General features: G+C 41.3%; 1 protein-coding gene across 2 annotated transcripts in view; it reads left to right on the forward strand.

Moving 5' to 3' along the window:
• Positions 1–16,058, forward strand: part of KIAA1328 (KIAA1328 ortholog) — a 262,209-nt gene that overhangs the window by 198,453 nt on the left and 47,698 nt on the right. For both annotated transcript variants that reach the window (XM_050943589.1, XM_050943590.1), the window contains exon 9: positions 13,876–14,057. In XM_050943589.1, coding sequence (XP_050799546.1) covers positions 13,876–14,057 — 182 coding nt within the window. The remainder of the gene's footprint in view (positions 1–13,875; positions 14,058–16,058) is intronic.

Genomic DNA, 16,058 nt, shown 5'->3' on the forward strand with positions numbered 1-16,058 from the left:
GATTAGGGGTCACTGGATGTCACTGGTAATTTTTATACAGTAAAAACCAGCCACTTGTGAATTTTCCAAAGGCCTGGATCTGTTAATGTGAGGTGATAGTTTAGTGCATGGTAAATCTCCTGGCGTGGCTCTGTGGCTTCATATATTGAAATTGGAAATGTTCTGGGAATTTGTAGTGTGACTAAATCTCTCGTTTTCCCTCTAGCTTTGGTAAGTTTGTTCCATCATGCTTTCTGGGCGTTCTTTCCTGTGCAGACACTTGGGAACAGGGAAAGACGTTTTTCAGAACACCTGCAGTTGTCTCCTTTTGAGGACACATTAGAAGCTAGTAGATCACTCCATGAATTGTAGCACTCTTTTGAAGCATGGCTTGATTAGTTTTCATATAGATTGCCGTTCTTATATGTAACTGTGTATCTTCTATTTATTTTTAAAAATTTGTTCTTAAAATAACTAATATTTTAATGTATATTTTCTTGTGTCCCAAAGAGTTTTCAGTAGGAAAAGTTGAGCCAGATCGTATTAAAACAAAAATGTTCTGGAAGGTACTTTTGAATTAGCTGTATTTGGAACCTACCGTTGCAACTATCAAGCCATTTAAAATCTGAACTGATGGGGCAGTACTAAGAACAAAAGCCATTGGTATTACAAAATCAAAGCAGGAAATCCTCCATACCCTGCTATTTCTGGCCATGAACACAGCTGCACCAAGCTAAACCCACTTTTTCCTCCCTCCTGTGACCTTGGCTGCGCTTCAGCATGCAGAGAAGTGAAGCAAAAAGCAAACTGTACTAAATATTACATTCTGTCACTTGTAGATATACAAACTTCATAGAATGATAATGTCACGTGGCCTCTCTCTCTCTCTCTGAAGTGGACTTTATGCATTTCCAACTAAAATTATGGTGAGACAAAACTTTCCAGAGTGTAATGATATTTTGAATTGAGCTCTGTTGTTTTCCAGGGGTGCTTTGTCTTTGCAAAACTGCCCATTACATTTATAACAGTGCTAATTTTTGAGAGCCACACAGAGAAAATTTTAGATTCAGCCCAGCTGACTTGTTCTTCACACTGCCCCTGTGGTGCAGAGGATTGATTTTTGTGTTTCTTTTGATATTTGGCTTTCTTTCCTCCGGTACTTAGTGCTTCAGGCCTTAATCCTTTAACCTTGAATCTGAGCATCAGGGCTCCATGAGGGATCAGGCCGTTTGATGGAGAGAGAACTTGCTTTGTTGTACCAAATGGCTGGGAGTGGTATAAAACACGGCTGATCTCCAGATAGTTTATGTTTTTCTATTGTGTTAAAAGACTATAAACAGAGGATGGGTTTAGTGGGGATTATAAATAATCTAGAGGAATGTAGGGTATTAGAAGCAATAGAAAAGAGGTAATGACTTTTTCTTTAACATTTCACCAATAACCAGTCTATCATGAGAGATGTGTATTGGGTTGCCAGCTGTTATATAGCATTCTGATTTGGGTAGTGGTTAAAAGCTCAGCATGTCATGGCAACGTGGTCCTTGATGGAACAGGGGAAAAGGGCTTTTCAGCTTCTCAAAGGGCAGTAATTATAGAAGCAGCAGCTTGCTTGCCCTACCCAATGTAAAGAATGGTTTTGTAGATGGCCAGGTGAGTTCGTACTTTATAGGATCATTAATTATATCTTATAAGGCAGCTAGCTAAGCATGGCGTTCCTAACTTCATGAATTCTATTATGAATGGCCTTTTCATATTCTTCATCTCATTATATTAATGCATGTGAGCTGAAGTTTAGCTAAAGTTATTGTTCAGGTTAACTTTCATTTAGTGGTTGCCCTAATTTTAGAAACAGTATGATCTTTAGATTTTTATGGAGAGAATATTTTATGTGGTTTTTTTTGCAGCATTATTTTATTCCATTTCTCGTGGAACTAGTTTTGAACCAGTTTCTTCTCGCAAAGAGAGGATTCAGGCATTTCTTGATTTGCCCAGATATTATCCCTGGATGACTACCTCCGCCTCCACAGATTCAGCTATCATCACTATGCCAGTAACTCTTTTACCCTTTGCTTCTCTGGTTGTCTTGCTGTCTAATCAACTCTAATCTGGCAAAAAACACGATCTTTACTTTTCTTTCTGAAACTCTCTCTGCTTCTGGTATTGACAACACCACGACCCTCCCTGTCACTCAGCCTTGTTGGGTGACTCATGGAGGGACACAAAGGGCGGCACCAGCTAAAAGGGGGCATGTGACTTCCCCACGTGACCCCTCATCCCCAGCCCAGGGCCCTCGTGCTTTTCCTGTCCCCTCCCCATCCAATGTTGCCTGGGGAGGGTGTGGGAGGATGACAGACTCTGTCCTCCTGCTGCGCCGGGAACCGCAGCGGCAAAAGGAGCAGAATGTGGTATACCGCTCCCAGTCCTGTCCTCTGGCGGAGCTGTACAACAGACCCCAGACTGGGGAGACAGCTGTATGGAAGGGCTGGGGCTGGGGCCAGGCTGGGGGCGGTCCCTTCTCCTTTCGCCACTGAGGTTCCTGCTGAATATGCCCCCCAGGCATCTGGGGAGGAACATGTGACCCTTCTTGTCACCCCCCACCCCCAGGCGTCACCTCAACACTTTTCCCCATCCTTCTCCTCACACACCGAGTCTGCTGCCACATGCTGCTGCTTTCTCTTCCATAACATACTTTAAAAATTAAACACCTTGACTATGTGAAATCTTCTCTGGCCTGCCTCTCTTATATCCATGTCATTCACTTCCATTTAAAATACAGCTGCTAAGACTAATTTCCTTGTTGCGCAATTAGACCACGATAATCCTCTCTTTGAAACCCTCTGTTTGCAGCCGCTTGCCTACCCTGGCCTGCAGCTCACATTGTATTGTTATATCCCCTTGTTTCTTGTTACTCCAACAATAGCATGAGCAGCAGCATCTCCTTTTTTACGTCGATTGCTTTTTTTCCTCCATGCTTCCTCTTACTGTATCCCATATGCATATAAAATCCACTGGAGGCTGTCTCCAAGCATCTTCTGGCATTGGAACCTGCAGTCAATACAAAGTCACTGCATGGTGGTACTTAGCATTGGTCTGGATCCTTCCTGTTTCTTGTCCCTCCTCTCCCCTCCCCTTTACTTGGAGTTTGTTGTTGTTTGTTTTTCCCCTCCTAATTCCACTGAGGCGCAAAGAGAGACTGTTCCAAGAGCTTTAAACTTTCTTTCAGGAGAGGAGACAAAGAGTGCCTCTTTCTCTGCCTTTCACTGTGCTTTGTCTCCTTGTTGCCTAGCAGATGGTACCACAACACCAATAACTTAGAATTTTCTGCAGGATAAGAGAAGGGCCTCAGTTGGCTTTTCCATCCTTCAGATATGATGAACTATGGTGTGCAGAAAAGCCAGGATCCCTTGGGCCAGGCACTGTACAAACAGAGACCGAAGAGAAGGTCCCTGCCCCAAAGAGGTACAATGTGACCAACTCTTTCATGTTTAAGAGTTCAAAACAAAAGAGCGTGCAAGTAACTGCAGCCCTGGGACAATAATAAGTGTTGTGCCTTACCCATTTGTGTAACTACATGCCCTTCTATTTAATCAACAAGCAGTTAGTAATTCTCATTCTTTTCTTGTGCCCCCCTCTCTGTTTGTCTGTTGTATCCATCTGTTGTGTCTCATTTTGTACTGTAAGGTCTTCGGGATAGAGGCTGTCTTTTTGTTCTATGTTTGTACGGTGTGTAGCACGCAGCTACAGGTCGGGCCACTAGCTGCCACGTCAATGTAAATAAATTACAGTTCAACAAAGAGCAGCCATACCATATTGCTAGCATGGTATCTTTAGTACTGGGTTGTGACTGACATTTCAGACCATTATAATTACTTTAAAACAGAACCATGCAAAACTCTACTTTCTACTACCTGAAATTCAGTCATCTCTTTTTGATTGGCAGATAAAATATCGTTTAGATTTTCTTACCATCCTAGTCGTTGCAATGGGTAAACAGATATTTATAGCATCTTTCATGACAGTTCTGCAATGTGTAGGATTTTTGGTTTCCTTTAGGATCTTAACATAAAGAACAGGAGGCAAATGTTAAATGTGTTCCTTAAGCATCTGGGCTGACTTAGTATTCTGTGACATTGCATTCACAGTAAGTCCACGTGCTAAAGGGAGAGCCATAGGAAGATTTTGATGAAACACTGGTTAAAACGTTCAAACTTGGGTGCCTACAGTTATGCTTCTAAATTCATATTTAGTCATCTAAATAAATGACTTGATTTTTCAGAGGCACTGATCACCAAGGTGAATCGAGTGGTTTTAGTAGATTCAAGGCAAATGAAGTTGCCAGTTTTGAATTTCTTAAATCTTTACTAAAAACTCCTTCATCAAAAGTGACTCTCTGCAGGGCAACATAATCTAATAGTTAAAATAATCTGCAAAATTCTGTTCACCCAGATGTATGAGGGGTTTTTTAATGGGTCACTGAAGTTTCACATTTTTCATTATAATAATCACCATCACAATGAAGGCAGGTGATGGGGTTTTTTGTTTAGTTTTGTATTTTTGGCCTAGGAGGGTAAATTTCATGACTTCTGTTTTTTTTTGGAAGGCTGGGCTAGAGCATGGGACTTGGGAGTCACGAGGCCTGGCCATCTGACTCAGTTTATGACCTTGGAAGTTTAATTTCTCTGTTCCTTGGTTTCACCACCCTCAAAATGGGGGTAATAACTTACTATGCCATTTTTTTTTGTTTGTTTTGGTTATTTTTTGCAAGTGGAAGCTTAATGTCTGGGAAGTTCCACTTTGTCCTTGAATAGAAGGTGGAGGCATAGCACCGTTGCTGTGGATCTGTGCCACAAAGTCATATAAATGCTAAGTATTATTAACACATGGCTCCACCTACAGGTATTATAGGATTCACTCCGAGTTGGTTTCTTTACACATTCCACATCCTGCAGTTTCTGTCTACAACAGTGCAGCTCCTAAGCATCTATTGCTTTAATTATGGATCTCTTATCTTGTTGTCCACCTCCTTCTGTTACATTCACATTTATCCTCAGTGAATGGTTGTTCCATCATGTGACCCACTGGCAGAAAGAGTGGTTTCAAAATAGCTATTCATTTGCTGAGAGGTACTGCTATCAACAGCTGTGAACCTGTTTTAACACTCTTCTGGAGGAGCTGGTGTGTATATACTTACTGTTTTATAATGTGCGTGAAAACAAGGGACCTTGCACCATGCTGGTGGGTGATTCCAATCCTGAAAAGACTCACTACGTTTTGAGCATGATTTTACCAGCTTGGTTTGCAATGATAGAAGCACTGTGGTAAAGCCCTTTGTTCTGTTTGGACCAAGGTGGTCAGGGGATGTACTGTTTTCAGAGCCCTCCTTCAAGACTGAATTGGAATACAATCCAGGATGTTTGGTTAGGTAATAGTTTGCATATGGCATTTTGAGGAGTGTGTGGTGGATGAGGCTGCCTCAGAACCACTTAAAAGTGATTCTTGGATAAGGCACCAAGATGGCATGCAGATGTTTGGTTTTCATCCTACCCGCAAGAGTTCCGCTGTTTGATCAAGAACTGTAGAAGTTCGGATTTAGTTCAGAAACTTTGTTTGTCCTAAACAGGCTTTTGCATCATCCCTTATGGTGCTTTCACTGGTAATATAGGCAGGCTTTTCATATATACAGAGGCTGTATTGAAGGATTGTTTTTATACCTGTGACTTGACATTTACATGACTTTCTTTTGTGAAGGCTGACAGCACTGCTTGCTAGAACGACAGCTGCTCTACTCTGCTCTATAAAAAAGGCCAAACACACAATTGCATCATTTTGTCCTGCCAAAGCTTTGCCAGCCTGCCTTCTGTGGTCATTTCTACATGACTGTATAAAAAGTTTTGTGTTGGAATTTTCTTTTGGATTCACTCTGTGGTAGTAGAAAAGGAGAGAAATGATCAGAGATCATTTCATTGTTTCTTAAGGCAGCCAGGTAGGCTGAGAGGGAATCAAAATATGACTTAGGGGAAAACCAGGACACAGCTTTGGAGGGAAGACATAACTGCATAATTTTAAGAGTAATTTAGCTTTCTTACCTTTAATTAGGTATGTGGTGTGAATTTTTGGCCCCATTTAAGTCAGTGGCAAAACTGATTAAATTCAACAGGGCCAGGATTTCATTCATGATTTATATGATTTAATACAACCTTACATGGTTCATTACGAATTAAGGGCATAATCGTGCAAAGTCCTAAGTGCCCTTTGCTCCCATTGATAGAATGAAATTCTTTGAGAACCAAACATTGGAGGAATTTGGATGGGAGCTGGTCCAAGTGAAGAAGTGTCTGGAGAAGCGTTGGTTTAAATTACAATACGTTGGTAGAATGTGATATGGGAGGATATTTAGCATCTGATCAGAATGTTGCCTGGAGCACCCCTCTTCCAGAAGGAGAGGTGATTAAAATAAACACAGTTCCGTTAGGACAGTGAGTTCAACAGAAATGTGGAACGGAGTGAACATTTGATCCTGGGTACCTGATACAGCAGGACCTTTTAATTGTAAATTCTTGCTATAATGAAAATCCAGATAGGGTGAGGATGAAGACACACATTTCTTCAAAGCACCATAATGTGAATGTTGAAATTCGGGTTATAGTGAAATCATAGGCGCCAACTCTGTGGGTGCTCCAGCGCTGTAGCACCCACAGAAAAAAATTAGTAGGTGATTAGTACCCACTGGCAGCTAAGCTCCTCTCCCAACCCCAATCCCGCCCGCCTGCAGCCCCTGCTGATCAACTCTTCCCCCTCCCTCCCTCCTAGCGCCTCCCACCCATCGTGGATGAGCTGTTCTGCGGCATGCAGGAGGCGCTGGAAGGGAGATGTGAGGAGCAAGGGCGGGGTGTGCTAGGGGGAGGGGGCATGAAGAGGCAGGGTGAGGGCAGAAGTGGGGTGGTGCCTTGGGGGGAAGGGGTGGATTGGGGGTGAGGCCTGGGGCTGAGTGGGGGTTGAGCACCCCTGGGGAAAATTAGAAGCCAGCGCCTGTGAATGATACCTAGAGTGATTTTTTTTTCTGGGGAAAACTTACTTTTTGGAAGATATGATGCTATTTTTATTTTAGATTTCTATTAACTTACAAAATAAAATACCCAGTTACAAAATTATCAGGATAATGACTCCTTTCTCCCCCTACAAATACTCAGCCCCTGCCCTAGAGGAAAAGCCTGAGAAAAAAGATAGGCTTGAGCGGTAGAGGTGAGTGTGCATTTCTAGGAGGAGGATGCCTGCCTCTTTGTAACAGCCGTTGGATCCCACCCATGTCATTAGCATGCCCATGTGTCTTACATAAATGCCTAAATGCCAGGTTTTATAATTCATCCATGAAAACTCACTTTAGGCTTAAGTGTGGTCTTCAAGGTCTCTGACAGAGCCAGTTTCTTCTGTCTTTAAAAAACAAGAAAGTTAAGTTTTAGATTTTTTTCCAAACACTTTTCTGTTTCTGTGGGAAAAAACATCAAGGTTTTTAACGGCACATTTTTGATGCAGTTAATATACTCATGAACAGATTGCTTTAGCCCTTAGGAACACAGGGGTAGTCATACTGACCATCAGTAAGCTGCATCGAGTATGCTCCTTTTGTGCGCTTCCCCTCCACCTGCAATGCTTGATCCACTCCATATTCCAAAACAGTTCCCTCTAGTGCTTCCTAGGCCTCTGTTAAGAATACCGTCTCCTGCATGAATGAATGACCGGTATCATTGGTCTCACCCACTTGTTTTTAGCTATCCTGGTCTCCAACGCAGAACTGCTCTGGTTTCATGCATGGAAGGATTTACCCCCATTCTCCCTCTCAGCCTCAACTGCCCACCCTTTTGCTACTTCTGGACAGAGAGAGTGGGCATGACTTAGCAGCACGTGAGAGGCCGGATGGTTCAGTGGTTGGGACGCTAGTCTAAGACTTGAGACCTGGACTCAATGCCCTGATTCACCACAGACTTCTGCAAGTCACTTAGGGCTAAAGTTTTAAAAGTATTTAGGCATCCAACTCCCATGTCTAAGGTGTATCCCCCTGCAAATCGCTAAGTTTCCTTAATGGCTAAGGGAATTCCAACATCAAATATGTATTGCTTGTGCTGATCACCAGTCTTGCACCATTAAATGTTACACATTCTTGGCCAGATTGTAATTGCAGCAAATTGTACCCTGGTGCCATTAATAAAGTTGTTGGTGGGTTTTTTTTTTAAATAGAAATTGCAGAGTGGAAAAATAACATTACTGCAAAGTTTGCTTTTGGAACAAACCCACCAGTGCAATCTGTTACTTTACTGATGGCTAAACTCCCAAGCCCTGGACTCAACAGGGTAACATTACGGTAGCCATCTGTTGAACATAGATATTGGAGAAATGAATTGCCTCTCATTTGTGGGTTCTGACTGGTCCTGATGTAATCTTGTGTTCTCTGGCTACTGCTGATCTGCCGTGGAAAATGTGTGTATAGGTCAGAGTTCAGTAGAAGGTGAGACTCCAAAATCGATGACTCGGAACCAGTCAGTTGAGCACTGGCTATAGAACAGGAAAAAGATTCAGCCTGCTTACACCCAAAAGGTTTATAGTTAGTGCTGCTCTTCTGCTAGGACCAGAGCTTCTTTGCTGCTTAGGCAGCTTAGCACATCAACAGATCTGTAAAATTCCATTTGGAGAGCAAGGCTAGCATTGTGTTAGATTGATTCATCAGCGTGAGCAGCTGAAACAAGTTAAATTCTATCATAGGTTCCCTGCATTTATTTAAAACTGAATTTAGTTGGCTCTAAATGGACATTTATTTTAGTGTGTTGAAGAAGTGACTTTCCTCTATTAAAGCAGAATAATGTATCTATATGGTGCCCTGACTTGAACAGTACATAAAGATTAGTAAATAAGACCCCATTAAAAATACTTATAATGTAAGTAACATGGGTCCCAATAGCCTTTCTAATGTCCATTAATGCTTATTCTGAGGATCAGAGCTCATTTTACTGAGCCATTTACTCAAACCGTGTGATTATTTAGAAAGTTAATTCATGCATACTAAAATCTAGCTTAAGTAATGCAGAGGGTAGGAGGTAAAACTCTACGGAGACGATAGTCCTTTTTGTTATTTAATGATCAGCCATAATTAACTTGCAAATTTGAAATAATTAGAACAAATTAAAGGTATTTAACTTTGCCTCCCTAAAGAAAAATTTAAATTGCACCAAATGCAGCTTTAAATTATTCAAGTCTCAGAGGTCTGTGCGGGGTTTTTTTTTTTTTACAATGCCTTTTCTATGATGAGAATACCAATCTGCTTTTTGTCAGAAAGCATCCTATCATGTAATTGTTCTTTGTGTCTAATAAATGACAGCTATTCTTCTTTGTAAAAGTATTTCGGTCTCTGAAGGCTACATCAGCATTTCCATGGCATTTTAATTCAATAAAACAAAAGGTTAATGTTTTTTATTTTTTTTTTTTTACTTTTAAGGAATGCAAATACTAGCAGTATTCATTGGGTCCTGAATGACATTTAAAATTTACCATTCAAGCTCAGCAGGGATATCGCGATATGAGGCTTAGACAAAATGGAAAAAAGTTTAGGGGTGTTCCCTATTATTCTTGAAGAGTTTAGGCATTCATAAGCTAGGAGGTGAGAAACGAGAGAAAGAGCCTCTTCCTTTTTTGGTAGAATTTGTTGGCTGCTCCGGCATTAGTCTGTAGGTTAGTAAGTACCTTAACCTCTTTTGCCATCCTTCTCAATGGTCCTGTTTCAGGTAGTGATGATAAAGCTCATTGAAAATGACCATGTCCTGTACAAAGTCATATTAATCAAGCTACACTTGAATGTATTGATGTATTATATAAACTGGAAATAGCTAAAGACCCATTAGGTCAGTTAGGTCTCCCTGCCAGTGCAGGATTGTTCCTGTTGGTATATTTTCTAGTTTGAAATTTCCTAAGGTGTGAGGCTTTTATCACTTCCTTTGGCAGATTATTCCACTGCCTCATGGAACTCTGTCACAGGTTAGTTCTTCCGAACATCCTCTTTGTTTCATTTCAGTACATTGCTCCTTATTAGTATTATCTTGTACCACTCTCCCCCTTCCTCCTTGGTGGTTACATCCTTTCAAATAGATGTTCAGCGTGTCCCTTTTTAGAGACTGATTCTACAGTCCTTACTCAAGCAAAAGTTTAAAGGCTGAAAGAATAAACCCCGATTCATTGTTTAGCATTTTATTGTTTCTTTGTATGAACCTTTTCAACCTCCTAATCCTTTTTGTTTCTCTTCTCTAAATTCTCTCTGGCACAGTGTTACCCAAACCCAACTCGGTATTCTAGGTATAACCTCCCCATGTAAAGAGTGTCACACTGTGCCAGCAAAGTAACCTTCTCCCAGTCCTTTACAACTCAAGGGTAACTGTCTTCAGAAAAGATTTGTAGGTTCTAATTAAATGTATTTAAAATTCCCAGAAAATATCTGAATAATGGCTGCCACCTTAAATATCTTTAAATGTTCTTAATCATGCAGAAGCACAAGGGGAAAATATCTCTATAATCCTATATTTTTGTAAAGACCTTTTTAACCAGTGAGTCTTTCCGGCCCTTTCATCAGTAGTTAGGGTTCTAATCCACCCTTTTCTACACTGTATACTGCAAGAATTAGTAGATTAATTTCATGTAATTCGAATAAGATACTAATTTAGTCTACCAGACATGTTAATAGCCACTGTGCAACATTAGTAGCAGTTATGTAGTTAGAAGCCCTAAAGTAAATGGAGGTTATTCAGAGAAGTTTTAGCCAACACTTCAGTTAGTTATTATAGGTCATGAGCCACTACATAATGTTCTGCATTAATAATACAGGAGTATAACTAATTGTCCAACAGATGCAGAGGGCCCTATTAAACAACGACTGGTACAGCACATTGATTTTGAAACTTTTAATTTAGATATCATTTTCTGATGGAAACATCAGAGATGCACGTTTTTTCCTAGTGTACGCTATATTCAGTAGCATAATTTTTTACATACAAATATTGTTCAAATTCATTTTGCATAGCATATTTCATAGAAACTGTATCCCAAACTATTGAAGTGTACATTTTTCGGGGTGTCTGTGTAAAACGGCACTTATGTACTCGACAGATCTTCTCTGTGTGTGTATTCTATTGACTTAATAATAAGATTTTCCTGATTTTTACATCTGTGAGCACTGCAGAGATATGAGGAGATAAACTGAATTCTATTCCTTCATATCATCATCTTCCAAATTGTTTACTTTGTGTCAATCGCAGGTCTAATCAGCTACACCTGGTGGGCATCTCCATCACAGGCAGTAGGCTTTTCACTGAGGGCAGAAGTTGGAAGTGATTGGGTGACAGAGGAGAATTGGTTCTTCAGGGGGCTATCAAGGAAGGACCTTCAATAGGCAAGGCAAAAGGTGAAAGCATGCATAAAAATTTCACCAAGGGGAATGCTGCAGAGGTGGTTACATTTCTTATTCTATTCCCATTTCTGTAGTATCTGTTCAAAGCATATTTGCCCACACACAGGTCGTATGGCAGAGGTTCTGATACACTTGTGCAGTGTGTACCACCTCTTAATAATGGAGAGGTGATCTCCTGGACATCTCCTTTCCCATGATTCCATTCATAATTGCATGTATCTGTGGCAACTACAGTAATACTTACTCCATGAACCCCAATGCCACCTTTTCCTCCCGAGCTCAAACCATGCATTTCTGTTTCTCCAGCCCCACCCCATGCAACTCAGCCCTGCAGAGCTAATAAGGTTCCAGGAGCTCCCAATCACTGGCTCCTCCAGTCAGAACTCTCTTTTCTCAACCATTTCTCAACAACCTCCACAGACTTTTCATCTCCTACTCTCCATCTTCATCCCTTCTATTGCCAAGAGCCCTGATTTTACCAAGACATCTGCACCTTCTACTTCAAACACTCCACACCTTTTCTTCCTGGCCCCAGCTTCTCTCCTATGCCTGGACTTGTTCCCCTGACATGTGGTTTGCTTCCCAGCTCCCATATAGAATCATAGGACTGGAAGGGACCTTGAGATGTCATCTAGTCCAGTCCCCTGCACTCATGGCAGGACTTAAGTATTATCTAACCATCCCTGACAGGTGTTTGTCTAACCTGCTCTTAAAAATCTCCAATGATAGAGATTACACAACCTCCCTGGGCAATTTATTCCATTGCTTAACCACCCTGACAGTTAAGAAGTTTTTCCTAGTGTCCAGTTTAAACCTTCCTTGCTGCAATTTAAGCCCATTGCTTCTTGTTCTAGCCTCAGAGGTTAAGAACAACAATTTTTCTCCCTCCTTCTTGCAACAACCTTTTATGTACTTGAAAACTGTTATCAGATCCCCTCTCAGGCTTCTCTTTTCCAGACTAAACAAACCTAATTTTTTTCAATCTTCTTCATAGGTCATGTTTTCTAGACTTTAATCATTTTTGTTGCTCTTCTCTGGACTTTCTCCAATTTGTCTACATCTTTCCTGAAATATGACACCCAGAACTGGACACAATACTCCAGTTGAGGCCTAATCAGCACGGAGCAGAGCAGAAGAATTACTTCTCACGTCTTGTTTACAACACTCTTGCTAATATATCCCAGAATGAGGTTTGCTTTTTTTGCAACAGTGTTACACTGTTGACTCATATTTAGCTTATGGTTCACTATGACCCCAGGACGCCCAGAGAGGGGGCAAGTGGGGCAATTTGCCCTAGGCCCCGCAGGGGCCTCGTGAACCCTGGCCCGGTGGCGGTCCAGGTCTTCGGCTGCATTTCTGCGGCAGGGGGCGCTTCAGTGCTGCCGAAGACGCAGAGCTACTGAAGGGCCCCCCCACCACCAAAATGCCGCCGAAGACCCGGACCGTTGCCAGGTGAGTACAAGCACCACAGCTCCCCTGCTTTGCCCCAGACCCCAAGTATCCTCTGGGCGGCCCTGTATGACCCCCAGATCCCTTTCCGTAGAACTCCTGTCAGGGGCAGTCATTTCCCATTTTGTATGTGTGCAACTTGCTGTTCCTTCCTAAGTGGAGCACTTTGCATTTGTCTTTATTGAATTTCAGTCTATTTACTTCAGACCATTTCTCCAGTTTGTCCAGATCATTTTGAATTATAATCCTGTCCTCCAAAGCACTGGCAACCCCTCCCAGCTTAGTATTGTCTGCAAACTTTATAAGTGTACTCTCTATGCCGTTATCTAAATCATTGACGATGATTTAGATAATGGCATAGAATGCTTGCAATTCGATCATAAGTCTCAGGATATTTGGTATTTTCCATAAAGCCCTAGCTCCTGGAGTCAAGTGATTACATGAGAATCTCAGTTTTTGTTAAAAAGAGTGTGTTTCCAGCCCACATGGCTGCAGAGAAAAGCATGTCCCCTAACACTTAAGAAGAGCTGTGTGTGTTTGAAAGCTTGTCTCTTTCACTAGCAGAAGTTGGTCCAATGAAAAATATTGCCTCATCAACCTTGCCTCTCACATAGAAACACCTGTAAAGTATCCATTTAGCTTTAAGCAGGGAGATAAATCTCATGTAAGTTTCTGAGTCAGATATGTACATTTACACACCTTAAAACATTATTTGCTATAAATGTGGATGTTCACTCTTAAATTACAATGAAAGTGTCACTGAAGTGCATATTCTGAAATGTTGTGTGTTGCTGAGAGCCTGGGAATTCCCTGGAGTCTGCCATTTAAAGTAACTTGCTAACATTTTGATCCCTACCCAGCATGCTCGGGCATTAAAATGCTAGAGAAAATAAACAAAGCCACAGCACAACTAGAATATTGCTGCTTCAAGACAAATTGCACAAACAGTGCAGTGATAATGTGCAACATGTTAACAGCTCATGACCTTTCACCCCTTCCAGCTTTCCAGTGTCTAAGTATGAAGATTGCCTTCCCAAAACACCGGCACTAGGCAAAGCATCCAAAACACCAGGGAGCAGTGGAGGGAGCAGCTTGGGGAGGAGAACAGTTGGCTTTAGTGCAAACGTGGAAGAAGGAGCCATGTGGATGCATGGAAAGAAGGAAACCGACAGGTCTAGAAGAGGTAAGATGAAGCATATGCTGTCTTATAATGTGAGTTTGTGTATGGCATTTAGTAATTACAGGCATGTGTGCATGTGTGGTTCAGTTAGATCCCAAGGAAGAGGGAGAGGATTGCAAGTTGCTTAAAACAACCAAAATGTAGCTATTATAAAGAAAACAGAAGATGTAGAAAGCCCAGCAAACAGCAAGTGATTTTGTTGAGGTCCCTAACATGGGACAAAAAAAAACCTAGTCCTTTTTTCCAAGAAAGAATTACTTCAGCAATGTTTTGCTTTCCCAGCAAACAGAGAATAAGCTTGATGGGGTTTGCTTTTTGTGATGTAATCCTCACGTTCTCTTCCTTCCCGAGTAATGGCTACCACCATCACAACCTGAAATTTTGCCACACAAGGATGTTTTTGCAACTAGAATTTATCCTGCTCTTCGCTTAGCATCTCCACTTATGATGTGGAGAAAGCTGTCTTTCTTGGGAAGGGGAGGTGGGAAATAGAAGCAGTTTGGCGGTTTCACTGCAGAGCCTAACACAATCTTTCGTTCAATTATGAACTGGCTTTTTTTTTTTTTTTTTGAACATGTCAACCAGTTTGTGGTTTGTGTCAGCATAAATATATATATATATATATATATATATATATATATATATATGGCAAAAGAGAAAAAATATGGTGCAGTTCTCAAAGGAACAAATAGCTTGTATTATTGGTTAAGACCATACCAACATTAAAAAGCAGACCCTGTGAAGAAACTTTTGAAAGGGTATCATCAGACTGGACCCAAACAGTGGCTGAGGTTAATGTCTTCCAAGGCACAGCTACAAAAGTTGGAAGCCTGTAAAGGGCTTGTGTCCAAAAAATCAATTTCTAATTTGAAACAAAATCATTTTTGACTAACCGGGGTTCAGGACCCATTACTTTTGCTGTATAGTCGGCTGACATTTCAGCACTTTCTGTTGTGCACAATGAATCCTAATAGTAATTTTATAACATCGCTACACCAATCAATTTAAGCAAGAGAAAGCCGTAAAAATTTCTGCAAAGTTTCAGGAGCTATTTTCATTGATGATTTTCCTTTTTATTTATTTTTAACCATCATTCTTTCTTTTCTTTTGTTCTCAAAGTACTGCAGTGGTGAAATTGAGATTTTTCACATTATTTGGAGGATTTCTTTTCTGTGATAAGGATATTCCCAGGAATTATCTTCCATTCACATACCTCAAAAAAATCCTGGCTTCTCCCCTCATCCCTCTCTTTCTGCTTCAGTTAGTAAAATTACATGCTGTCTCTGTTGGCCTGGCAGTTGAAGAATTTATCTGCCTCCACACAACCCTTTTGAGGAAATGGCTCATGGAGATGCTGGAACCTAGGACATGGAGATGCATGGCAAAGTTTGACTTACTGCTTTGGCGTTTATTGTGGCACCAGAAAAAGTTAAGAAAAGAGCTTTCAGGCTGTAGAACGACCTTGGGTCTATTTACTGAGTTGGATAGCTTGTTTATCACAAGGCAAATTACCTAGCACTAATCACTGAAGTTGAAGTCTTCTGTTTTTAGTATCTTTTTAATTGGCATCCCTCTGTTACATGTTTGGGCTCCTTTAACACACACGCACTTAAGCTCCATTTTCTAGTTACATCCGTGTATGGAATCTGCAAGGTCCTTGTCTCTGTCCTAGTTGCCTGCTTCCTATCTCCCTCCATGCTCACCACCACTAGTTCATGCCAGTGGTAACTGAACTGGTCCAGTGGCACACACTGACTTCCTTTGCTTCAGATTTTAGTCTTTCATTAGGGACAGATAACGTATTTCTAAGCAAAAATAAAACCAAGGATACAGATATTTCTTCCAGACATACTCCCCTATTGGAACATGGGATTTGCCCTGCAGGCTCAGACTTTCAATCCATCAAGTCTGGAATCTTTTCTGGGCAGTGGCCAGTACCTTATGCTTCAATGGAAGGCAAACTCTCGATCTCCTGCCGTAGTGCACTTACCCACCTGAACAGTG

The sequence above is a fragment of the Gopherus flavomarginatus genome, chromosome 3, assembly GCF_025201925.1.
Source record: "Gopherus flavomarginatus isolate rGopFla2 chromosome 3, rGopFla2.mat.asm, whole genome shotgun sequence".
Classification (NCBI taxonomy): domain Eukaryota; kingdom Metazoa; phylum Chordata; order Testudines; family Testudinidae; genus Gopherus; species Gopherus flavomarginatus.